This window comes from Oryza brachyantha, chromosome 1 (genome assembly GCF_000231095.2).
Source record: "Oryza brachyantha chromosome 1, ObraRS2, whole genome shotgun sequence".
Classification (NCBI taxonomy): Eukaryota; Viridiplantae; Streptophyta; class Magnoliopsida; order Poales; family Poaceae; genus Oryza; species Oryza brachyantha.
Genome location: NC_023163.2, coordinates 1,315,612 through 1,340,765, shown reverse-complemented (window position 1 = coordinate 1,340,765; position 25,154 = coordinate 1,315,612). Strand labels below are relative to the sequence as shown.

The 25,154-nt window shown below is 43.2% G+C and overlaps 4 protein-coding genes, 1 non-coding gene and 1 pseudogene across 6 annotated transcripts; 4 read left to right on the top strand and 2 right to left on the bottom strand.

Annotated features, from left to right (window-relative positions):
- LOC121053254 lies at nt 1-1,303 on the bottom strand. The gene is made up of 2 exons (XM_040519885.1): nt 542-1,303; nt 1-439 (listed from the first exon to the last, which is right to left on the bottom strand). The coding sequence occupies exons 1-2, from the start codon at nt 1,106-1,108 to the stop codon at nt 371-373; spliced, it is 636 nt and encodes a 211-aa protein (XP_040375819.1). The 5' UTR covers nt 1,109-1,303; the 3' UTR covers nt 1-370.
- Nucleotides 1,304-5,703: 4,400 nt separating this feature from the next.
- LOC102705485 lies at nt 5,704-7,931 on the top strand. 2 transcript variants are annotated; one of them, XM_015840569.1, is made up of 6 exons: nt 5,704-6,024; nt 6,120-6,240; nt 6,360-6,638; nt 6,721-6,867; nt 6,952-7,448; nt 7,543-7,931. In XM_015840569.1, exons 1-6 carry the CDS (start codon nt 5,800-5,802, stop codon nt 7,543-7,545), a joined length of 1,272 nt encoding a protein of 423 aa, XP_015696055.1. In that variant the 5' UTR covers nt 5,704-5,799; the 3' UTR covers nt 7,546-7,931. The 2 variants fall into 2 exon arrangements, with proteins under 2 accessions (XP_015696055.1, XP_015696050.1); XM_015840564.1 differs by having other exon boundaries at nt 6,952-7,931.
- A 2,444-nt stretch (nt 7,932-10,375) lies between these two features.
- TRNAT-AGU lies at nt 10,376-10,449 on the bottom strand. Its single transcript has one exon. It is a non-coding gene; the product is annotated as a tRNA-Thr (tRNA).
- Nucleotides 10,450-12,666: 2,217 nt separating this feature from the next.
- LOC102720083 lies at nt 12,667-13,547 on the top strand. Its single transcript, XM_040520108.1, has one exon. The coding sequence runs from the start codon at nt 12,667-12,669 to the stop codon at nt 13,402-13,404; it is 738 nt and encodes a 245-aa protein (XP_040376042.1). The 3' UTR covers nt 13,405-13,547.
- A 6,256-nt stretch (nt 13,548-19,803) lies between these two features.
- On the top strand, nt 19,804-20,503 carry LOC102720365 (Bowman-Birk type wound-induced proteinase inhibitor WIP1-like). The gene is made up of 2 exons (XM_006643628.3): nt 19,804-20,002; nt 20,125-20,503. The coding sequence occupies exons 1-2, from the start codon at nt 19,918-19,920 to the stop codon at nt 20,340-20,342; spliced, it is 303 nt and encodes a 100-aa protein (XP_006643691.1). The 5' UTR covers nt 19,804-19,917; the 3' UTR covers nt 20,343-20,503.
- Nucleotides 20,504-23,036: 2,533 nt separating this feature from the next.
- Nucleotides 23,037-25,117, top strand: LOC102720639 (annotated as a pseudogene).
- Nucleotides 25,118-25,154: the final 37 nt, after the last annotated feature.

The following is a 25,154-nucleotide window of genomic DNA, read 5'->3' as shown; positions in this document are numbered from 1 at the left end:
GAAGGAACGAAAGGTAGCATTACCATTGCTATTGAGATGTTAATAACAAATGTACTATTATCGAGGACAATACCACCACTGCTACTACTTCATTAGGCCCTTTTGCTAACAAGAACACCTACTAACTACTAGTAATCACTTAAACCTTAATTAGTTACCACTAATAAGTATTACTGCTACTCCCACACTGTTCAATCAACCAATCGATTTACTACTGCTATCTCGCAAGAACAATACCAGAACAAGGGAGAAATCAACATGAGTTAATGATTGATTAATAATAGGAGATTGTTGCGGTGCTCGATGGATTGGCCTTTTGGGTTTTCTAGCCTGCGAGTTGTCGCTGTGGTCGTCGGAATCAGGGATGAGCTCACCGATCGTCGGGCACCCGGTAGGACTCGACGGTGATCTCCGACAGCCATGCACCGGGAAATAGCAGCTGGGGACGTAAAGTTTACGAAATTACGGATGAGTCCCTGGACAAGGAACGGCGGGGGCCGAAGTGCAAGGGAAGGAAAGGAGAGATGGAGAAGGAACTCACATCGAGTTGCTTCTGCACGGGGCGAGGTCGCCGCCGAGGCCGGCGGCGAGGCCGCGCGCCGGTGACCGCGTAGACGTCCTCCTCGATCTCCTCGCTCGTCAGAGTCACCGAGAACCGCGGCCGGTCGAGGGCGTCCGCGCGGGCCCTCGCGGCCCTCCTCTCGGGCGGCGGAGACACGCTGGACGCCGGCGTGACCGCCGGGCGACGTCGACTGCGCAGCTTCCACGGGCGCGAGGCAGCGGCAACCTCCGATGCAGGTGCCGGGGCTACCGCCGCCGCGTCGGCAGCCACGTCGCCGCTCCCATCCACCTCGCGGAGACGGAGCAGGAGCCGCTCCCTGACCCCGTCGAGATGCTCGGGGGAACGCCTGGCGGCGGCCGCGATGGCGTCGCCGGCGCGGCTGACGTGGCCGCACCGCAGGACGCGGTGGCTCCCCCACGTCTTGAGCGACGGGAACGACGAGAGGACCGCGGCCTGGTGGCGAGCGCTCGACGCGGCCTCCACCGCCGCGCCATCCGCGACGGGATCCGGAGGAGGAGGCGGCGGTGGCTCCGCCGATATCACCATGGCCGCGGGCAAAGCCGCGACGACGAACGCGCGCGTGGAGGCGTCCGTCACCTAGACCTCCGAGGGCGCGGCGGCGGCGGTGGCGGCGGCGGCGTGAGGTGAGGGCGACAGCGAGGGGGAGCGCGTGGGACGTGGAGACGAGACGGCTTTGGCTTGGGCGACGGAGGTGTGGGGGAAAGGAAAATTAGATGGAATAGTAGGTGTTACTTGTGAATAAATATTGGGGGCGTGTGCGTTGAGGCCAAGCTCTTTTTTTTTTTTTTTTTGGTTCTTGGAGATTTTTTTTTTTTTTTTAAGGAAAGGTGTGTGTTTTCCCTTGATGTGGATGGGTGGTAAAATTGCATAATCATGCAACTGCATGGTGGTATGATATTTCTATTATTCTATTTGCATGCAACACCTTCCTGTTCGTTTCTAGATTAATGGCTAACGGTTGACCATTTATTTACTGTTAACTATAGTCACAAGACCAAGCAACTTTGAGAAGAGGGGAAGAATGTCCAATGAGCTGCTAACTCTAAAATATTTTCATATCACTTGATTTAATATAGAGTTAACTTATAATAAATATACGTAAGCATATAATTGTACTATCATTAATATATAACTTGTACACAATATTTTGTGTTGTAACTAGCTTTTAAATATAGAACTTGTTTTTCTTTCCTATTTATTCTCTATTCTAGGTGAACATAAATATGATACGGTCATATTTTTAGCCCGTTTAGGTTACTCGTTGTACGCGCTTATAGGATGAATATCGGTGGGGTTGAATGATGCTTTTATCTCCAGAAAACTTAATTTTGATCATAAAACAGTCGTTGCATATACAAGTAAACACATGTATGTGAGTGTGGTGGTAAAATCACGCATTTGCACTATGTGCACAGGTTTAGCTCATGCGCACTTGTTTAGATGTGTTATGTGTACTTGAACTGTTGAACATATCTTCCAGTATATTCAATGCGAGCTTGGTAGGAAAAAAGTGATCATTTTATTTTAATCAAATTTCACAACGGCTGAATTTTAGCTCATGTGTTTGAGGGGGAAAAGAAGATCAATCATCCGGAAGGTGTGTACTATGTACCATCTTAGGGCTCCTTTAAAGGGCAAATCGATAAAAACGGAGGATAAAAGGCATATGATTTTAAGAGAGATGTAAGTATAAAATATATGGTTGTAAAATACGAAAAAAATATAGTAATAGTCAGTTGAATAAACCATAGAAAAACACATAAATCTAATAAGAGATAATATTCAAACAAAATTTATTTAGAGATTGAAGTTCTTGCTAAGTTTTTTTTCTTCTAAAACCTATATGTATCACGCCATTTCTTAGCAATTTTATATGCCGTACAAAGCTCCAAATTCCTACACAAATCCTATAATTCATAAATGCCTCAATTTGCAACATCTCTCGGAGCAATACGTGTATAAGAAACCACGCTGCTGGACAACAAGCACAATATAATTATCAGACTATGAACGAAAGAGCCTTAGTCTGGTGGTTACATAAAGTCTTAGTAGCACTTGAGGTCCTGGGTTCGACTAACGGCTTTGTGCTTTTAGTGAGAGACGACGACATGCTCCTCGACAACGAGGCGCTCGTGGCGATTTCGGGGTTTCTCTAGATTTGCCGTCGTGCGTTATACTGTGCTCTCATAAAAAAAATAATTATCAGACTATGATATGATTACGAAAAGGTAATGGATTCTTGATGACTGTTGCAAAGTACCTATATCATGTACGCAAAAGAGGCCGAGATGGGGAGGGGCAAAAAGGTAAAAACCAACACTGAACTGGCGTGCGTACTCCAGCCCAAGCGCATCCATCTCCATCTCCGAGCCGGCGTAGCGCAAGCTAGCACAGCCCACCTGTACGCCGTCGACGCCATTACAGCCGAACCACCTACCAGCTGATCAACCGACAGGTGGGCCAGCGAAACCCACCGCAGAGGTTGAGCCCCACACTCCAGTGTGTCCGTTCACGAGTCGCATGACTCGCGTCCGCGTACTCCTAGCCTTTCTTTCCGGGGAGAGCAGCACGGATCGGGGAACGAAAAGTGCGGCTTGCACTAGTATTAACCAACTCTCTCCCTCCGAAAGAATACGGAAGCATTAGTATTATTATGAGTTAATTAGATGCATGTTATTATAAATTTATTAGTTTTAAAATATATCATTACAATTCGACTACCTATAAGGATGCCATCATAATTTCAAAACTATTAAAATTATGTCACATCATAACTTTTCGGTGTATTTTTTAGACCATATTGTCATATGTGCCCTTGGCACATGTAAAGGATAATTTGGTTTAAAAATGACATATCTAAAATAGTTCTAAAATTATAATGACATCTTCACAATTAGTTGAATTGAAATGTCATATTTTAAAACTGGTAAAATTATAATGGCATGTATCTAATTAACTCTATTATGATTATGCATCACCACAGTTTAGAGTAGACTCATGTAATATTACATACTTCCTGTATTGTATTATGCATCACCACAGTTTAGAGTAGACTCCTGTATTATTATGCATCACCACAGTTTAAGGAAAATTTTAGTGTAGGACGAATAAAGAAAAGACTAATGAAAAAATATTTTGATGTATTGATTAAGAGACCTATACAGCTCATGTTCTCGGTCTCTAATGATACTACGTACTTCCTTCCTTTATGTAAAATCATTTTATTTTTCAATATTACATGTATCTTAGAACATCATAAATACTACCCTTCATTTTATCAATTCTTAATGGTATAGTACTCTACTCTATCTACTTTTAATTCATTTGGTCTTTTCTTTCATAAACTATCAATCAATGCTTGCTTAAAAATAAACTTATTTTAGACAAACAAGATGGTGCAAAGATGATATTATTTTTGGAGGAGGAAGTATTGATTAAGATACGGGGTTATCATTTGGCATATTTACAAAAGATAAGTAACTTATAAATTAAAATTTTATATATGTTCTAAGTGACCTAAAAAGCAAATACCACGAAACAAATAACGATAACAACCCTTAAATAAATTTCAAATTTAAGATTAAAAATTTAAATTCTAACTTATAAGCATAAGCTAAATGAGTCTGACCATATCTAACTCGGTTTTTCTAGATACCACTACTCATTCCGACATCCGTCACTCTCTATCCTTTTGCTTATGCTTATACCTATAAGCCAAAATTTGAATTTTTAATTTTAAATTTGGAGTTAATTTAAGTTTTTTCATCGTAGTTTATTTTACGGTCTTAGCTTTTAAATCGCTACGAATATATGTAAAAATTTTATTAACAAATTATTTTTTAGTTTGCAAAAAGACAAAGCCCTCTATCCAACTACTGGCAAGTGGGTCCCACATGTCAGCTGGAAAACGCCTCTTCTCTTGGATTTCTCTGGGGCGTACGGCTGTCACGTGTTCCGGCGGACGAGTCGTCTTTTTTAGCGATCGTAGCATCGCGACTATACTACTGCTGCATATGGTTGTCAGTGGTAGGGGTAGTACGTCTGCCATGTGGCCCATGTGGAACCCACCGAAACCCTAGTGACATTCTTACGCCATACAAAAGGGAATGGAAAATGAGAGCTCCTTGCATGACGGGACGGTTGGTTCTTCTTCTACTTGGCTTGCTCGGTCACTCGTTCGTTCGTGACCGGCACGACCAACATAAACTTTACCTCTGTCTCACTGACAGGTGGGCCTTCATATTATGTATAACACGACTAACATATTGTTGTACTGTTGTTTCACTGTCAGATGGGCCCTGCCCAGTGCGTATACGGTATACCTTTCCCATAGTGTGTGAGTTAAGCATGAAAAGTCTAACGGGCAAATACCAGTGCAAACACAACTTTATATATACAAATTTTCTATATATGAAATTGTATATACATAACTTTAGTTTTAAAACTTTATAAATATCTTGATGAAATGATATTTTTAATATAGATATTTTTCAACTATATATTTATATGTTAAACTAATATAGTAACTCACACATATTCTTAATTATATTTGTACATGCCTCTCATCTGGATATTAACTATTTTAATTTTTAACTTTTAGATTTTTCTAAATTGTATTTCTACGTAAAACTCCAGTTTACTTCTCTTTATTTTTGTTCTCAGTTTGTATTTATACCTTTATTCTAATAGACTTTCTATTATTTTATATATAATAGGTTTGTTTCGATGTGTGTGTATATATACACGTAAGTGTATGCATGAATGTATAAACACAATTTTTTTATATACAAACACAAATACAAAGTATAAAAGGTTGGTACATATAAACTTTATTGGTACGAAGAACAGTTTGCATGGTTTAAACGGACAGACGAGCATTAACCAATTAGACCAACCCGTTGCAACTATTTTGGCAACACGATCATGCATACCGAGTAGCCGTCCATGCTGGCCTGGGTCTATGACTCTCTGGGCTTTCCGAACTGATGGATGATGTGGGCTCGGTCCACGCAGATTCTGCGGCAGTCGGAAGCAACCGTCTACTGGTCTCCAACTCTCCACCGCTTTTATAACCGCTCGCGTGGCGGCCATGTCCACCAACGCCACTCCGCCCCCCCTTCTCCGCGAGTTCAAACCCCTCGTCTCTTCCCTCCTCTTCCTCTCCTCGCTTCCGCTTCATCCGATCATCCCCCGCGCCAAGAACTCGATCGATCACCATGGAGGAAGACAAGCACGCGGCTGTTGATGCTTTGGAGGGGGAGGAGCACGGAGGAGGTGGGGATCCCGTGGAGGGCCCCTCCGACGACGAGGTGGGGGGTACCGGGGGGCGGCTGGTGCGAGGGGACGCTTCGACGGAGCCGGAGGGATCGGGATCGACGGCGGTGGACAATGCCGGTCATGGAGTAGTCGCGGAGGAGATTGTGGAGGACGACGGCCTCGAGGTGAGCGGCTGTGGGGATGAACCGCATTGGGTTGGTGGGTGATGTTTAGTCGACACACCCTAAATCCTCTGTTGCTTGGCGGTTCGTCGAGGCAGGAACCGTCGCTCGAGTGGGAGGGAGTAACGGCGGCGGGGGGCGGCGGTGATGGGGCCGCGTCGGATGGCGACAAGGACGAACACCATGAGGAGCCCAAGAACCCGTTGGCGACTCGCTTCGGTGGGTTTTCGGATATCCTGAACTGCTCCCATGTTGTTGGTCATCGTCTTGCCCAAGGGCTCCGCTGTTCTTGGGCCATCTTCTTGATTCACCTGAGTATGACGATGATTTTTTGTCAGCGTTCCGAGCCACGGATGCGAACACGACGCTGGTCTCCACCTATCGCCGCATGCTGTCAGGGAGAAGGAGGCATGCCGGCCCGACGCGCTTCATTGCCGCGGGAGATTCCGTGTCGGGCGGCTCCAGCAATCCTGCTCCGAGCACATCTTCGCCAGAGCTCGTGACAGGTTCACCGGAGGACGACTCGGCAGTGCCTGATGCTGACCATGGCGCCTCGCCGGCCGGAGAGAAGAAGAAGGATCTTGAGGTTGTCGAGGAGCAGCGAGAGGATCGCATCGGTATGATCACTAACCCGAGGATTTCTGCTCTTGTCTACTTTGTCGGTTATGTTCTTGATTCTTCTGGAAATGAAATTGTCAGTGTCCGGACACATGGCGGCGAATGCGATTCCCCCTTCCACCTTCCGCATCCGCCCGACTCGGAGCAGGAAGCAATCCAGCCCGACGCGCTGCATCGCCAGGGAAGCCGCTCCACCTCCACCAGGCCTCCTTGCTGTGATTAGCCCTGGTAAGTTGTCAATTCCGATGGAATTCTGTTCTCGATTTGGTTTCATTTCGATTCGTCGATCGTCTGATCAATCAACCTCTCCAGCTCCGGGCGCGTCGGCGTCGTCCTCCTCGCACCGTGAACCTTCTCGGAGCAGGAAGCAGCCCCGCCCTGAACACTTCATCCCGGAGGAAGGCGAGGCTGCCGTCCATGCCAAGGCTCGCCGGAGTGCCATTGCTCTCGACAGGTTCATCACCTCTCAGCTGAACAACCCGTCGGGGCCCAGGTCGGAGTGGGAGAGTGAAATCACGGCGGCCGACGTCGGCGAACAGCGAGAGCAAGGCACCACGACCGATCAGCATTCTTGCTCGATACAGATCCCTGAATCGGCAGAGCCACAGGGGCCTCAAGAACTGGCTGAAGATAGGCGAAGAATCCCTGAATCGGCAGAGCCACAGGGGACTCAAGAACCGGCTGACGACAGGGCAAGCATCTACGGCGTTCTTGCTGTTCTTGGCGCTTCACTGGTTCTCAGTGTGGTCGCCTGCGTGCTGTTCTACGTCGTTGGATCCCAGCGTCCGTCCTCCGACCAGAACCAGGAGGTAATCGTCAATAATTCTGATGCACTGTTAGCCTGTTGGTTTGTGGATTCTGATGTCAAGTGTGCTGCTCTTGAGTCTTGTGTGTGTTCTTCAGTGACAGCGAGCGATCTGAATGGTTCAAAATTCAGGAAAGGATAGCTGACTGAAAGAGAGTCCCCCGTCTGCACATAGTTTTTCTTCTTCAGTGACGCGTTGGTTTTATCTGCTTCACTGCTTGTAACGGAGCGGAATTTCTGAGTTCTGTTCTGACACATTAACACATTGCTATTAGCTGGTTGTAAATGTAGCAGAATTACTTGTTACTGTTTGTGTTCTATAGGTTCATTCTTATGTCGGTGCACAGCTACACTGGTGCTTGTATGGTTTATTAGAAAGACAGAATGGCTGCAAGATCGCATAAGGTTTTGTGAATGTTAAGCAATATGCAATTCTTCAGTTCCACTGGATGAAAGTATGAGCTTAAGGTTTCCGTGTTCAGAGTGTTAAGCAATATGCAATTCTTTTTTTTTTACAGCGATATGAAGCTGCTATTTTTTCCATTCAAAAAGAAAGTTCCACTGAATTCCAGTGGACATCTGTACTCTGTTCTGGACCTTCTTTTTGGATGGGCTGGCCCAAGTCAGATCTGCCTGATTTTCATTAGGAATAAGTCCAATTAAGGTGTCTCAACTTATGGTCCAGTTTGTTTTTCGTCTTTGGTCTGCAAAACCAAATACAACCGGTCCCTGAACTATCAAAACCGGCGCAAAAGAGATCCCTCGGCGGTTTTGAAGGCGGTTTTGGCTAACTTGGGGCCAAATGGCTAGTTTAATTAGGTCTATGTCCCACGTGGCATTGACATGGCGCTTATGTGTCAATTATATATAAAAAAACAGTGGGTCCACCTGTCAACTGCACATAAAAAATAATTTAAAAATGACAGACCCACGTGGGCCCACAGTCAGTTACCCAAAAGAAATAAATATGGTGGGGCGGTTCACATTAAATCATTTTTTGTGTGTAGCCACAGGTGGGTTCACTGTTTTTCTGACATATAATAACCACATAAGCGTCATGTTAATGCTATGTGGGATGGAGGCTAGTCAAACTAGTTATATAGACGCCAAGTCAGCCAAAACAGCTTTCAAAACCACCGAGAGACCTCTTTTACACCGGTTTTGATAGTTTAGGGACCAGTTGTATCCGGTCTTATGGTCCAAGGACAAAAAACAGACTAGACGATAAGTTGAGTGACCTTAAGTAGACTTATTCCTTTTTATTAGGCTTGAAATGAAGAAAGGATATACCTCTATACATGCGAGTGTTTACACGGCAAACAGGGTGTCGAGGAACATTACAGCTCCTGGTAGAAGAGCCGACGGTAGATAAACCCAACTATCCATGATCATCAAACGCTACAAAGAAACCTGCCATCTTCCAGACAGCGACCCCTTCCCTTAGCTCACAGCACACCCTTGCCGTCGATCTGAGCTGCAGATTGAAGATTCTTACATTCCGTTCTTTCCAGATTAGCCAGCAGGTCAGCATGAAAAGTGAATGGAAAGCTCCTCTGAACCTTAGTCTGAAGCGTCCTGACGTTCTGGCTATGCTCGTTTAAATCAAAGCAATCGTAATGCAAGACACTAATCATAATTTGTATATCCTCTATATCATAAAGATACTAATATTAGACATCACTCTTATAAACATTATTAATTCACATATAAATATAATGCTACTCATCTCTTATTATATGTTGGTTGTTGGCGGTCATGTTTCAAAGATAATTTTTTTTACCATCAGTAATTTGAAATACCAAAAACTTTAGTGCAAAATTATGATATCTTAAATTGCACTGTAACTTAAGCTATTTTTTCAAGGATATTAAAAAAACTCTCCAAAGATATATTGGAGATGCTCCATCACCACTCTGCAATGTTTTCTACCTCCCCTAGTGTTTTGGCACCTCCCATTCCAAGTTTGCAATTTTCTACCTCCCATAGTGTTTTGGCAGCAGCCCTAGTGTTTCTGGCTGTTGGTCACATAACAGATACCGTGCATTATCGTGCCGTTCACGGATCGCTAATTTGCCCGCTGTTGTTAGGATCGTTTCAACAACCATGCAAAATATTTGCACTAGTCTTAGTTTTGGCTTTCCAGATCAAAGAGGCAGTAAAAGCTGCAATCGAGTCCGTGAATTGAATGCTCATCGTTGTAAACTGTCGTTTAAATTTTTAATCTTAAATTTGAAGTTAATTTTAGATTTTTTATTATAGTTTATTTTTTAGCCTTGGCTTTAATATCACTATAAACACATATATAAAAATTATATCAATTATTTTTCGTTTAAAAATAAGTCAGTTGGTTTTTCCCATAAAAAAACAAAAAATCACCCCAATTATGTTCCCGGCCTGCAAAATAAGGAAATATGTTGGTTGATATTTTTTTAAAAAAAACACCCGATTATGTTCTTGTCATGAAAAATATGAAAAAAAAAGCCAAAAACCACCCGATTACACTCCGATTATGTTCTCGTCCTGAAAAATAAGGAAATGAAAATCACTCCGATTATGTTCTCGTCCTGAAAAATAAGGAAATGAAAGAGTATGCTCATTTGAATTTATGAGTAGTTTGATTGAAAAATAAGGAAATAAAAATAAAATAGTAAGAAAATGAAAGAGTATGCTCATTTGAATTTCCGATTATGTTCTCGGCCTGCAAAATAAGGAAATATGTCGTTTGACATTTTTATGAAAAAACAGGAAAACACTCTGATTATGTTCTTGTCATAAAAAAGAAAAATATGAAAACGAAAGAGTATGCTCATTTGAATTTATGAGTTGTTTGGTTGAAAAGTAAGGAGCCAAAAACCACACGATTATGTTCTTGTCCTGAAAATGAAAAAAATACGAGTTGTTTGTTTGAAAAGTAAGGAAATGAAAATAAAATGCTTTCGTTGAGAGTCGAACTCAAGACCTCCCGCTTACTAAACGGGTGCTCTAACCAACTGAGCTACGAAAGCAACTGTTGATTTGAAACACTAAAAGTTTTACCTACCTTAATCAAATCAGCAAGCAGAACTATAAATAAATCATATCATAGCAGTCGATTCTTGTATTTGTCAATGTTGATTGGAACCTTCACTTGAATCCACAGTTGAAGGCTTAAGCCCTGAATCCATCGACTGCAGATGGCCCAAAAGTAAACTTTCAGAAAATGCAGTGTTCCCGTAGAGGCCGGACTGAATGGATCCACTGAGGTCAGTATCAAACAAAGCTGGCCCAAGCACTAAACCCCAGCACCGATCGTTGCTTCCATTTTCCTCAAAATTCTAACATTCATCTTGTAGCAGAACATATCAACAGAGTGATATCGAGAGGAAAGACCAACACGTACATACACGTGGCTGAACTATTGCATGATCGCCGTAAGAACAGTGGAACGGGCTATAAAACGTCAATAAGCACCATAGATCCAGGAGCTGGAGCCCTAATCAGAGAGCAAGCAAACACGAGGGCAACTGTAACACCAGCCAGAAGCCAGTAGAAGATGACAGCCAAGTGCACAGTGAACATCACTGAGGACGAACAGAACTGTGTTCTATACATGCCACAGCCAAACATTCGTTCATATGGCCTCCCTGAATACAAGGACGACCCTGTTCCAGATGCTCCCTATACTTTGACCATTACAAGCCTCCGCCCTAGGCTGCATGCAGTTTGTCTTCGCCATGAGCTCGAGCTCAGCTTTTTGTTTACTGCATCAGCTATTGGAGCTGGCACTTGTATGTAGCCAGTGAAGAGATGCTGCATCAAAGATGTACTAGGAGTGTAATTTGTGCATAATGTGACTGATTAACAAACATGTCACTTGAATTGGACCTGTCAATGAGACATGTTCATAATTTGCCTCCTAAATTAAAAACCCTTCGAAATTATGGTATAATAAATTGTTTGCATGCATGGCACTGCACAATGATTTTCTGATCTAACTCTGGTCCAGCATCTCTCAAAAGCGAAGGCAACACACGAAAGAATAATTGGGCGTGTGTTCAGAAGACGACCGTTCAGTTGCTTTAATACTTTTATTGCAACTATATGATGTACTGTCCAACACGCTGTGTTTCCTGATCGATCAATGCAGACGTGCACACGGCTGGTTGGAGAAGTGTTCTTGGCTTTTTACCAGAGTCCCGAATGAGATTCACCTGTGTGGTCAAAATGGAGATGATTTCAAAGTGTCTTTTGACTTTCTTGTTTCTTCTTCAGTGCATCGTCTCAATGGCCAGGGAAAGAGAAAAGAAAAGAGAAAGCGGCGAAGCTCCCTTTTCTGATCTGGTTTCTGTGTTGCTGTCTCGAGATCATAATTTGGAAAAATTTGATCGAAATATGCATGAAATGGAGCCAACATGGGGTGCCCATCCCCCAGTGTTTGCGCTGGTTTCACTGATTGAGAGATAGGGACTAGTTAGGCCACCCCCATCATATTCTGTTCCAGCGAGAGCTTAACAATGTCTTGCTGTCGATGTCTCGCCGTGCATTACAGCATGAACAGTGATGGTAGCGATCATGCATTTCAGCTTTCGTTATTTTTTTTTCCCAAAGCCTCACATCCAATTCAACTAATTAACTGCAAATATATATCGTACCGATCCTAAATTAAATTAAACACAGTATGCCGATGTGATGTTTGTAGGACACATATGATCCAATGTAGATGGATGTATATGCAATAATGCACGGGGGACTTTTCATAGAATTCAGAGTAGTAATGGACAATGCTGGAAACCCCTTGTAGTACTAGCACCAGTACAGCACGAAATGATTTTGGGTAGAAGCAATGAACGGTTTTGGTAGAAAGCAAACCATGCATATGGCTAGCTACTTAGCTAGGCTAAGCAGGATATATAGATGAAGGCTGCACGCCACCAAAAATGCCAAGCTGGATTCGCCAAAAATTTCACATCCAATAAACGAGAGCGAGAAACGGGCAAAGGCATATGTCATTCACGTAGGTAGGTGACCGACCAGGGGACCCGGCGTCCCGGCTGCGCGCAACACCGATCGATCGAATCAGCCGCGCGCAATTCCGCTGCGAAATTTGCACACCCGATCGGGACCTCTATTTATCCGTTTCTTTCCAACTCCACTCGCCTCGATCTCGTACTCTCGCTCTCACTCGCTTCTGATCTCACACTAGCTAGTGGCAGTGGCAGTGGCAGTGGCAGTGCATGGCGTCCATGGAGGAAGCGCCGGAGCTGACCGGCCCGAGGATCTCCTTCTCTCACGACGGCGTCGTGGCGACTGCGGGAGCGGCGACACCGGGGCAGGCTGTGAGGTTGGAGTTGGACACATCGTCGAGGCGGCTTCCCGAGCCGGAGTTCGACTTCGCCAACGCGGCCGCGGCGGATGTCGCCCCGGCTGGTCGTCTCTTCGCCGGCGGGAAGCTGCTGCCCGTGCCGCCGTTGCCACCGGTTCATCCCAAGCCAAGCCCGTGCAAGCAGCAGGCGAGAGGCAGCGTGAAGGCTCCGCAGCAGCCGGCGAGGCGGCCGTGTTCTTGGACGTCCCCGTTCACCCGCAGCTGCAGCGTGAATTCCGCCACGACGGCAACGGCTAGCGCAACGACGGCGCCGAGGTCGGCGCCGGGGAGCTTCAGCTGCCCGTCATTCCCGCTCATGCGGAGCCGGTCGGCCGGCTCGGCACAGAGTGGCTTCGGCAGCGTCGTCTCGGGCGGCGGCGGCCACCGGCCGCAGCACAAGAAAGCCGGCGCTACAGCAGCAGCAAGTAACGGCGGTAGTACAAGAGCAGCTTACTACTACGGGGGCAGTAGAAACGGTAGCTCCGGCCATGGCGTTAGGGTTAGTCCGGTGATCAACGTGCCATCCATTGGCACCAGCATGGTGAACATGCTGAGCTACTTGCTCTGCGACTGTGGCAACAAGACCACCAAGAACAGGGGCTTCGGAGTTAATTGCTAATAGCTAGTGGGTAGCTAGATAGAAGCTGTAAACAATCAAACAATTGTACTCATGGTTGCTAGATTCTAAAAGATTGGAGTACTACGTACTAGTCAATTGGGCTATACTGTGATCGATTTCGCTAGTTTGACGTTGATGATGATTCTTCTCTTCACCGATATCTTTTCGTTTCTGTTTATACTTATAAACCAAAATTTAAATTTTTAATTATAAATTTAGAGTTAATTTTTAGTTTTTTCACGAAAATTTATTTTCCAGCATTGACATTTAGATCGTTAAGATCATGTATACAAAATTTTTATGAACAAAATATTTTTTTATTTACAAATATATTATTTGATTTTTTTTTCATGTCACCCTCTTGTGTGTAAGCTGAGGGGAAGATCAATCAATTAATGAAGTGATCTTAATTTCTCGAAAAGACCCCTTTAATTTGGCTGGCTGGATCTTCTCAAAGCAAACAATTTGCTGGCTTGGCATGCGCAGAGGGTGAGGTGAGAGCTAGTTAGCTATTTGTAGATGATGCTTGGTTGTGTCTGGGAAGGCGTGGTGAGAGGCGAGGAGAGGAATTGAAGTGCATGCATGTGTGATGTGTTTGTGGGGGACGTGCGATTGGAGTGGATGATTTTGCGGGGTTGATGGGGTGCATGGGGCGAGTAGGGGTCCCCGTCTTTCCGGCTGGCCTTGCTTGGCATCGCAGCATCTTCTTCTACACCAAAATCGCCCCCAGATCGACGTACACATGTACTTCCATTTACCACGTTATATTCTTAGTTGATTTTGTAAAATTTTCACGTTGATTCGCCGCAATTCCCTGTGATGTTGAAAGATTTGTACCCATTTTCTTCATGACCCTTGCTTCTTGGCCATTCCTTTCTTACCTTAAAGGTGTTTGGTCGCACTAAATGCTCGGTGGTGGAAATTCCTCGGTGACCGAGTATTGTTTACGTAAAAGTGGGAACGTTTCTTCTTTTTTTTTTTGAATCTGGCCTTATAGAACAAATCTAGTTTTTATAATTCTATCAGCATTGTATTAAAATCAAAGTTAAATTGTTTCCCATCGACCGAAAACTGTTTCCTTATAAATGATGTCCTTTTCGGATCCGGATTCAATGACATAGTACCGTGACATTTGATATGTGGGACCCGCATATGCCTGGACCCACACGTCAGTGACAGAATGTCACGGTACAATGTCACTTAATCCCATTTCGTCATTTTCAACCCTTTTTTCATCAGTGCTCTATCTGTTGAGTTTACATTGTTTAGGTAAACTATAACCAATTCTGGCAGTACCACTAACAACAAACTGATAATGCGTAGCAATAACGAATTTTTTGAATTTTTAATTTTATTATTAAATAATTCATAAAATTGATTTTCATTTCAAAAAATCATAGATTTAACCTCCCGCCACTAGAGAGCGGAAAGCCTACGTCGCACGTGGCACGGCCAGACATGATTCTTCAATCTTTGTTCTCTTGGATAGAAAAGAGGAATGATTGAGAACTAAGCCAAGGTAGTACTTGTGATTAAACAATTACATACATTATACATATATGTATCAAATCATGGTTTAATCGAAAAGTTTGCAGATACGAGCGGTAGTTTTGCATAAAATCCCTTGCCGCCCACTGTATGGGCGACAATGGGCCAAACGCAAAAAATTGCCGATCCTCCGTCATCATCTTCACTGTCATCCGTCTCATCGTGTGCCACTTTCCACCCTCCTAGAGGACGACGTGAGCTTAGAATTTTGTGTTTAATAAATAAAATTAAAAGTCCAAAAAATTGCAGCAATAACTATGATCTCGTGGAGTGCCGTATCCGGACGGGAAGCGATCAAACAAGGCCTTTCTGAGACCCACATACATGCCTCCACGGCCTGATACTTGGTCTCCGTGGGCCTTACTAGACAGTAGGGGAATTGTAGTCTCCAGTGGCGCACGTCCCCAAATAAAGCCCATGTACTATTCGGAAATAGTATGGCTAGGTCCATATTTACGGCCCAGGTGGTGCGATACCAGGCCCACTTGGGGTGAGCTTGATGGGCTTCGATGGAGTCACGGCCGTCGTCGTGCTCAGACCACGCCGCCGCCGCCGGCTGAGCAGTGAGCACCCCCACGGCGGCGGGGCTTCTGCTCGGGAACCCGGCAACCCGCAGATCGATTCCCGGAAGATTACCATGCGCAGCAGCAGCATCTTCGCTGCGCCGACGACGGCGGATGCGTCATTGCGTCGCTAGCTTGAGCACGGTCTGGCCGTGCAGCACCTCCATGCTGAAGCCAGCCATTGAGCGAGCCTCCGCCGGCGCCTGCCCTCGGAGGCACGCACCATGGCCAACTGCTGCCGCCGGCGCAATCAACTTACCTCTTTCATGTTGAATTAATATATGGGAGCCCATATAAAGATTGATTCTTTGAAAAGTCATTAAAGTCTATCTCATAACATAACATGCTGTCCTATCCCGGAGCGTTTTTTATCTCTTAGTCGCTAGTTTAGGCTCTCGCCGACCTCGGCCAGTTCTTTCTTTTTGGTCCCCGTTTAGTTCTGTCTGGTTTATTACATCTTGTTTTAAATTCTTTTCAGACTAATATAGCGTTCGAGAAATATGATAACATGCGAGAAAGTTTAGCACTCCCTCCTTTTTATAATGTAAGATGTTTGATTTTTTTTAATATTTGACGATTGGTCTCGTTCAAAAAATTATATAAATATTATTTATTTTGCTTGTGACTTAATTTATTATAAAAAACTTTAAGCACAACTTTAATTTTTTATATTTATACTAAATTTTTGAATAAGACAAATGGTTAAATATTACAACCAAAAGAGTCAAATGGTTAAATATTACAACCAAAAGAGTCAAACATCTTACATTATGAAACGGAACGGAGGTAACGGGATAGTAATATCTTGTTTATTTTAGGAGAGGAAGACATTCTTATAAGAAGGAATTGTGTTCTATCCATTTAAGATGTGTGGTGAAGTGAACCCGTGCGTGCTTGCCTCACATGACGTGATGCAAGTACGAGACATGCACGTGAATGATCCATCAAAATTGACTTTTCATCCAAACAATTTTGTTTTATCTTAATACCTCCATACATACTACGAACTAGTTGATATCCCGCGCGTTGCGGCGGGAATTGGTAGAAATAAATGTGTTACATATATATAGCTGAACAACAACAAAAGGTGATTACACTTAAATATTTTTATCATAGAACATTTAGAGCAAAACCGTAATAAATTGTACAATGCATTAAATTATGTAGTCATGCAATCGTTGCACATGTTCTTTATTTCTTGTGTTCTGAATATTAGGTAATTATGCATTGGCTCTACATCAAATTGTTTTTTAATTTCTGACAAACTCATATAGAATCATGTCTAGGAGTGGTAAGACCAAGACCAATGGATCCTTTCACAATTCAATTCATTCATAATATATTTTTAGCTCAAATGTTTATAAAATTTTAGAACACATCTTTTTAAACACTTCGTTTAAATTTTATAGTCCAACAAATTGCACCTATTACCATCCCCTATAATAATGGCCTAGTGCCAACAATATTGCTACAGTGAGAACATTAATAAAAAAAGAAGCACGAGTAGGTAGGGAAGAAGGGAGCATTGTTTGGATGGGGAAGAGAATGAGAAGTGTTACAGAAAACGTATCAATTAAAAAGAGATTAGACAACGACAGTTTTATGCAAGGGCAATAAAGAGGGATGGGGAGAGGGCTGCAAACATCAAGGGGAGCAACTATGAGCTGTTGGCCCAAAGCAGCCGAATCATCATCCGGATGGATATCACTAATCGTACTTATTGGAGATGAACTTTAATAGATATGTGAAGAGATGAAATCTATGGACACGTGGTGAAAATTTAGAGCTCACCGGATTGTTGGACGACTGTGATTTAACGATGATGTGGTCTCCTAATCAACGATGATGTGGTCTCCTAAAAAGCCAAGCTTTATGGATGAGCTTATACAGTAAGAGTAGATATCCTTGAAGCCCTGTCGGCTCAGCACGGAAGCGGAAGAGCTCGCCATGGGGGATTCAGGAATGGGCGAATGGCGGCTGCCGGTGCCCTGCAGCCGGCGGTAAGGACGGCGAGGGGCAAAGGGACTTGGGCCTCCGTGGTTCTGCTGCCTGCATGATATGGCCTCCGGTGCACAGGCCCAGCCGCCTTTCTTCTTCGGCTCCTGTTCTCCGTAAAATTTTGTCACCATGAAGAACGTTGAATCATTATACTGTAGATGCCGTCTCATCTCATCTTATCTCATCTCATCTCTTTATTCTCATTGTAAAAGATACTAGTGTTGTCATAGATGAAAAGCGACCGGAAAAGTCCAACAAAACAAGGTTAACGAGTTTGTCTATGCTCATAGGTATCCCACGCTGTTGGCATGATTTTGAGAGGCTGAGGTGTGTGTGCGCGCGCGCGCAAAGTGAGCCTATAAAATACATCAGCTTCGGTAGTGCCCAGTGATTCATGCTAAGATTAAGGTGTCAAAGGGATGTGAAAGTGCACGGTCAAAACTAGGGATGAAAATAGAGTGGATATGAACACATAATGCTGGAGTATTCATTTTCCATATTCGGATACAAAATGGATACGAATAACTTGGACACGAAAATAAATATGGACTATTTCAAATACAAATAAGGTTTGAATTTCTGTCACCAATATTTCTTAGAACATGATAACCCTCAAATTGCTCTTAGAGATTAAAAAAATTATTTATATATGGTTAATGCCTAATTTAGCTTTAAATAATGTTAATAGCAAGCATTAGTCTTGTGTACTAAGGAACAATCAAAAACTTAAAAAAGTTGGTTAGAGAATTATATATTTAAGAAAAAGAAATGTGTGATGTGTTCTATAGATATCCACTCTATTTTTATCTCCAGCCAAAATCATAACTATAAAGATCAAGCCGACTAAGGTCAAATAGTGTGGTGAGAGGAGAATAGCCAACACCCTCCCAGCCTTCCCAGGCAGACCGGCAGTCGGTCCCATCTTGCCATGCCGGAAACATGGTCATAGAATTGGATCTGGATCCTCTGTTTCTGGACACTAAAGGCAGGGTTGTACAGTAAAAATAAGTGTGAAGCTACAGTGCAGAACATTGATTTTGAAATAAAAGTTAATTTGTGAATAAAACTTTATATATATGTGTTCTTAGAAGTAAAGACTGAAAAATAAACTTAAAAAACTCTAAAATTAAATCTAATTTAATATTAAAAATTCAAATTTTAGCTTATAAGCGTGAGCAAGAGTGAAAAGATGGGAATGATAAATTCATAGTTCGACGATGATCTCATGATTAATCCCCGATGGACAGCTCAGCTTGCCCGGTTATCCAAGTTTGTACTACAATCGTCTTGCAATCATAGTGTGGTGAAAAAACCATGCCCTATAATAGAAATATATGTCCTTTTTGATACACAGCACTATTAATCAAGATAAGCAGAGATAGTGACACACTGGAACTCTAGTAATCAGTAATACTAATCTACTACTATCTCTATGATAGTGCATTTCTAAAACTCAGATATGTCGTACAAAGAGAGTATTTGTAAAGTAACCCTTGTTCCATCCATTGCCTCATATTGAAATCTTTATTTATTTTGCTCCTAAATACTTCACACTCCATACAATCTTCTTATTTAATGGGGCATGTTAATCATTTTTCTTGCAACTAATTTATCTCTACCGTAATAAAATGCATTTATACTAGATCGGAGAAAGTATTACGGTTAAGCAACACTACTGTTTCTGTACATGTACTACTACATCAGTCCAGAAAAAAAAAATTAAAGCAAGGCTAGTTGATAAGATAGTGTTTTGACCCATAATCTCCATGATGCACACCCGTTAATTCGCTTCCGATTATGCTTATAGCCTAATATTTGAATTTTTAACTTTAAATTTAAAGTTAATTTTAAGGTTTTTTCAATAAAATTTATTTTCAAGCATTAGCGTTTAGATAATTAAGAATACGATTTATAAATTATTTTTAGTTTATAGATATATCGTCGTTTGGCTTTTTCACCCCTGATTTGTTTGTTTGATAAGAACAGGAAACCATTATTAATGCCCCTAAATAATTGCAAATAAAGCTTGGCACTGTACAACTGAACGGCTTGTGCTGGTGTGGTGATGGTGATGTTCCGTCCATTTTGGACCGCTGACGAGGATGATAGGAGTGTGAGGAGTGTCTGATATGGAAGAATACAAAATGTGTTCAACGCCTCACACTCTAGCAGCCGCGTCAGTCAAAGACACGCCTAACAAGCATCCCAAAAGAAATGCATATTTGCAGCCATGGCGATCGACAGCACATGATAGTATGTTCAGACTCGATGCCTATATATACATACGCTCTCTTGCGCTTTGGCTATAACCACAAAGCATCAAGCCCATCTATCAAAGTAACCAAGCAGAGGACTAGAGGTTCAAGGCTTTGGGACGGTAGCAAGTAGAACATCAGGACTAATCATGAAGAGCAGCACGCTGTTGGTAATCCTGGCTATCCAGGCCGTTCTTGTCATGGGAATCTTTGCTGCTGTGGCAAAAGAAAACGGTGCGTACGCTAATCTCTTACTTAGTGATGATAATTATTATGCCATGCATAGCATCACCTTCTTCTGTAAACTAGTGCAATGAAAGTAGCTGATTGATCTGAATGATGGAATGTGTATGCAGCCGTCGGTGAGAGCAAGGCGATCGACATCAACCCGGGGCAGCTCAAGTGCTGCAGCAGCTGCAACTTCTCCTTCTCGGGGCTCTACACCTGCGACGACGTCGTCAAGAAATGCGACCCCGTCTGCAAGAGCTGCGCCGTCGTCAAGACGTACCCTGCGAAGATGTTCAAGTGCGCCGACACCTTCCTCGGCATGTGCGGCCCGCCCTGCAAGCACTGATCAGTCATCGACTCGCCTGAATATATAATGCGCCATTGCTGCCTTCCATATACAAATATACGAACTGTGTGATCTCTGGTATATATAGATAGTGCGCATGCTATCTGTATACACGAACAATAAGCCGTTGTTTGCGTCGACGACTCAATAGAAATAATTAATGGAACTGGCAGGTGTTACATGTTACTTGTCAGACTTGTGTTTGCACTGAAGACTGGAGAGGGACATGAGTTAAGTATTATCTTGTGATGGTACGAATGTGGTCAATATTATTTGTCAATCAGAAAATTATTCTGTCATAGCTTCTTAATAGCCATCAAATATAAAAATATCTTTTATTTATACAATATATTACTCCATCTGTCCAAAATATGAACACTTAAAAGAGTTTTTCATGAGTTTAGAGAAAGACGTAAAATTAAATAAGGAATATTATAATTAGTTGAGATAAATTAAAGTAGGTGGAGGAATTAAATTGAAGATGATTATGATTTTGGTTGAGATGATGGAGTAGATGAAGAAGTAATTATATTTTAGAACAAAATTTAAACGTTAAAAATAACTACTCCATCTATTTCATAATGTAAGATTTTCTAGCATTACTTAGATTCATATGTATGGTAATGAATCTAGACACGTATATAAATTATATACATTCATCCATGAATTAATCTAGACACCTAATAGATTAGATTCAAATCCTGATTACACGAATATTAAGCACGTGAGAATGTATTTTCAATAAGAATTTTAGTAAGGCCAATGATTTTGATTTGTGACCGGTATCTTCAGTAAGCTTGTGGTAAAATGTGCACCCAATCTTGCAACTGCACCCGCACCGTCGACTCGCCGAGCCACCACGAGAGTAACGCATCGCCGCGTTGGGCCATCGCCGTCACTCCAACAACGCGGCGCATTCCCACCGGCCGCCGCGCTGCTGCCTGCACGCGTACCACCATTCCGGCAGCTTGATTGTTCACACTGCACGGCATAGCGGCAACGTAAACGTGCGTACAGCCGAGCAAGGTTTGGCTCCAATGGCGGATGGCTAAGGGTTCGTACGTATATATGCACTAGGTTTGGCAGAATGCAGTGCAGGAGGGGTAGGCCAAAATCAAAAAGGCTTGCGCTTTCTTTGAGGAGGCAGCTAACGAAACGTGTGATTTACGCCTTGTGTAGTTCAAAAAGATTTATCAAAAATATTATATCGAATTTTTAGATATTTAAATAGAGCATTAAACCTAGATAAAATAAAAACTAATTGCACAGTTATGGGAGAAATCTTGAGACGAATTTTTGAACCTAATTAGTCCATGATTAACCATAAGTGTTAAATCAACATGTGCTAATGATGACTTAATTAGGCTCAAACAATTCGTCTTACGGTTTTCAGTCGAGCTGTGAAATTCATTTTTTCATTCGTGTCCTAAAACTTTTTTCGACATTCTATCAAACATTCGATATGATCCTTTCTCTAAAAAATTTTGCCATCTAAACATGACCTAATATTTCAACTTTTTTCGATATTCGATCAAACATTCAATATGATCTTTTCTCTAAAAAATTTTGCCATCTAAACATGCCCTGATATTCCTCGTCCTCGTGATCGATTTGATGCTATCGTATATTTGTCGCCTTTGTGCTGAGCGGTCGCCGACCGTCAGGTTGCAAGTTGCAAACGACGAGCACCTTCCACGTGATGATACAGTGGTTGCTTAATTAGCTGGAGTAAATCAAACGCTCGACGGTGCGTTTTATTTTTATTCATTTCTGGTTATGCTTATAAGCCAACATTTAAATTTTTAACCTTTAATTTAGTGTTTATTTAGAGGTATTTCATCGTAGATGATTTTTTAACTTTGGCGTTTAAATTATTAAAAATATATATAAAAAAATTTTATTTACAAATTATTTTTTATTTGTAAATATACCCAATCACCCCTATTCGTGTTCTTCTCCTTGTTAATTGTTACTAATATTGATATGTGACATCGTATAATTCTAGCCAAACGCTGGTTAATTAAACACTGAAGCGGTGATCAGGGACGAAAATAGAAATTTACTAAGCACATGGCTCAACAATTTAACTAGAACATAGTAATCTTTTGGTCAGGGCTCGAGCCCAAGATGCCCCACGCGTACAGTGGTGCCACCCCTAGCGGTGATGCCCTAGCTCCTAGCTACACTTATTTTCTTTGAGAAAGTTAAGGCCTTGTTTAGTTTCCAAATTTTTTTCCAAAAACATCACATCAAATTTTTAGACACCTAAATAAAGCATTAAACATAGATGAACCAAAAAACTAATTACACAGTTATGGAAAAAATCTTGAGACGAATCTTTTGAGCCTAATTAGTCCATGATTAGCTATAAGTGCTACAATAACCAACATAAGCTAATGATGGATTAATTAGGCTTAAAAGATTCATCTCGCGGTTTCTAGGCTAACCGTGAAATTCGTTTTTTCATTCGTATCCGAAAACCCCTTTCAACATCCGTTCAAACGTCCGATGCGATGTTTTTGCCAAAAAATTTTGGCAACTAAACACCCCCTAAGCTTGGTACAAACACCAGGAAATGTGCGTTCCAGATCGGCCAAAGACGCACCTGACGAATTAATTTCCATGAAAAAATATTCCCTCTGGACACCTATAAATAGATATGCTCAGTTGCATTTGGCCAGCAGCAAACACAACAGCAGATAGCACTCTGCAAGTAGACCGATCAAGGGGAAAGCTTTGCATAGCTAGCACTATTACAATTTACAAGTGACCATGAAGAAGAGCAGCATGCTCATGGTGATCCTGGTACTCCAGGCCGTCCTGGTCATGTGAATTTTTGCTGCCGTGGCAAAGGAGAATGGTACGTGTGTTTCTTCATGCTCGGATTAAATTTGACCCTCGGCCAAACGCTAGTTAAATTTTACTTTTAATGTGTACCCGCTTCACGCCAATCACACTCACAAGATTTCTAAAAAGTGGATCCAGCAAAGCCAAATAACTTTTATACCATTTCAGAAATAACAACCACGCATTGAGCGTTTTCGTTTCAGTACTTTGCTCTTTCGATAACACTATTTACGGTGCGATGTACGTGGCAAGTGGTGTCACCATGCCACGTCCCTTGCCGGTCATCGTGGTGGAGAAAATGGGAGGAGGGCATAGCCTCACCAAGCTACTCGCGTGCTCTACAAGATGTGAGCGCCTCGGCAGAGGTTGCAGCAGGGGGATGCCAGGGAACATCACTGTGGAGGTCATGTCCCTGCCTCCCCTGGCCCCGACGTGGGTCCCACTATGTACGAGCAGAGAATGGAGTGAGAATGGCGGTAACCGGAGTGAGGGGAACGGGTTAACTTACCTCGCCAAGCGGTGGAGGCCACCAGGTAGATCTCCGTCAGTGTCTGGCCCAAGCTTCGTACGCCGCTGTTTGCCGAACTCATCCCCCCAATGCCACCGAGCTCAGATCCACGTCGCCGAAAAGCCTATGATATCCGCCGCTACCGAGGAGAGGGGGACGTCATAAGGGGGTGGAACTGCGCCAGCAGTGGGAGGCAGGAAAGAGCGGCGCCGATGGTAGGAGAAAGAGAGGCACTTGCAAAGGGAGACGAGAGGGAGCAGCGCCGGCAGAGGGAGACAGGAGCAAGCGGCGCAGTGGTGAGGGATGGGAAGGAGCGACGCGACGGTGGGATAGGAGGAGGTCTGGCAGCGGCGGATGGGGGAGGGTCGGGATGGGCGGCGGCAGATGGAGGAGGGTCGAGATGGAAGGGTTTTGTAACAAGTTTATGATTCCTAGGGTCCTTAACGCTATTGTTGGAATTTATATGCAAATTTAAAAACTAAAGGGATTGAAAATTTGAAATGCAAAACATAAAGAGCTGACATGCATATTTCATGCCACTGCTTGAGGACACGTGATCTCATCCTACGTGGCATACTAAGACCACTCGATAAGGCTCATGCACGGTGAATACCTAAGGATCCAGATTTGATGCGATTATGCATTGTACGTTGGAGATCGTAGCAAGGCCCACTGAATGATGAAATTGCGAGGTCACCTTCGAGATGATAGGGTGGTAGATCTTGCCATGTTGGGGTCGGCCACTCACTCACTTCACTGTCACAGCCACTCCACTTGCTCAATCTGCACAGAAACATCCAAGCATCAAGCACCCAATGGCTGGGCTCCATCTCTCCACCATGCCAACCTGTACATCGGTATCTGGACAAACATGCCCATAAATGGATAGCCTCAAACCGGAAATAACCCAAAATTATAACCCAAGTTGATGCTACGTAACTGTCACCGTTTTAACTATCAAAATAAGTAAAAAAAACAAATGCCTGAATCACCTCGTGTGTGTGTGTGTGCAGCTGTGGGGGAGAACAAGGGCAACAGGGAGACCAACGGTGGCAAGCTCAAGTGCTGCAGCAGCTGCAACTTCTCCTTCTCGGGGCTCTACACCTGCGACGACATCGTCAAGTGCGACCCCGTCTGCAAGAGCTGCGCCGTCGTCAAGACGCACCCCGTCAAGAAGTTCCAGTGCACCGACACCTTCCTCGGCACGTGCGGCCCTCCCTGCAAGAAGCACTAATGCAAGGCGTTGATGAGCACGGCCAAGGTGCAAGCTACCACGCCAACAACAAAAACCATTGTTGCTTGGATATCTATGCAATAAGTGAGATGTAGTTGGTCGTTGTTTGTATACTTCACGAACAACCGAGTGACCAACACATGTATGTTCATATCCCCGCTCAATCGAGCTGGGCAAGGAATAAAAGCAGTTGTTGTTTCTGTATTGTTTATATGCTGCTTCG

Coding starts and splice junctions, on each gene's coding strand:
- LOC102720365 (XM_006643628.3), top strand. CDS start 19,918: ATGAAGAGCAGCACGCTGTTGGTAATCCTGGCTATCCAGGCCGTTCTT. Junction 20,003..20,124: donor TGCTGTGGCAAAAGAAAACG/GTGCGTACGCTA, acceptor ATGTGTATGCAG/CCGTCGGTGAGAGCAAGGCG.
- LOC102705485 (XM_015840564.1), top strand. CDS start 5,800: ATGGAGGAAGACAAGCACGCGGCTGTTGATGCTTTGGAGGGGGAGGAG. Junction 6,025..6,119: donor TGGAGGACGACGGCCTCGAG/GTGAGCGGCTGT, acceptor TCGTCGAGGCAG/GAACCGTCGCTCGAGTGGGA. Junction 6,868..6,951: donor CCTTGCTGTGATTAGCCCTG/GTAAGTTGTCAA, acceptor CAACCTCTCCAG/CTCCGGGCGCGTCGGCGTCG.
- LOC121053254 (XM_040519885.1), bottom strand. CDS start 1,108: ATGGTGATATCGGCGGAGCCACCGCCGCCTCCTCCTCCGGATCCCGTC. Junction 440..541: donor CCGTGCAGAAGCAACTCGAT/GTGAGTTCCTTC, acceptor TTACGTCCCCAG/CTGCTATTTCCCGGTGCATG.
- LOC102720083 (XM_040520108.1), top strand. CDS start 12,667: ATGGAGGAAGCGCCGGAGCTGACCGGCCCGAGGATCTCCTTCTCTCAC.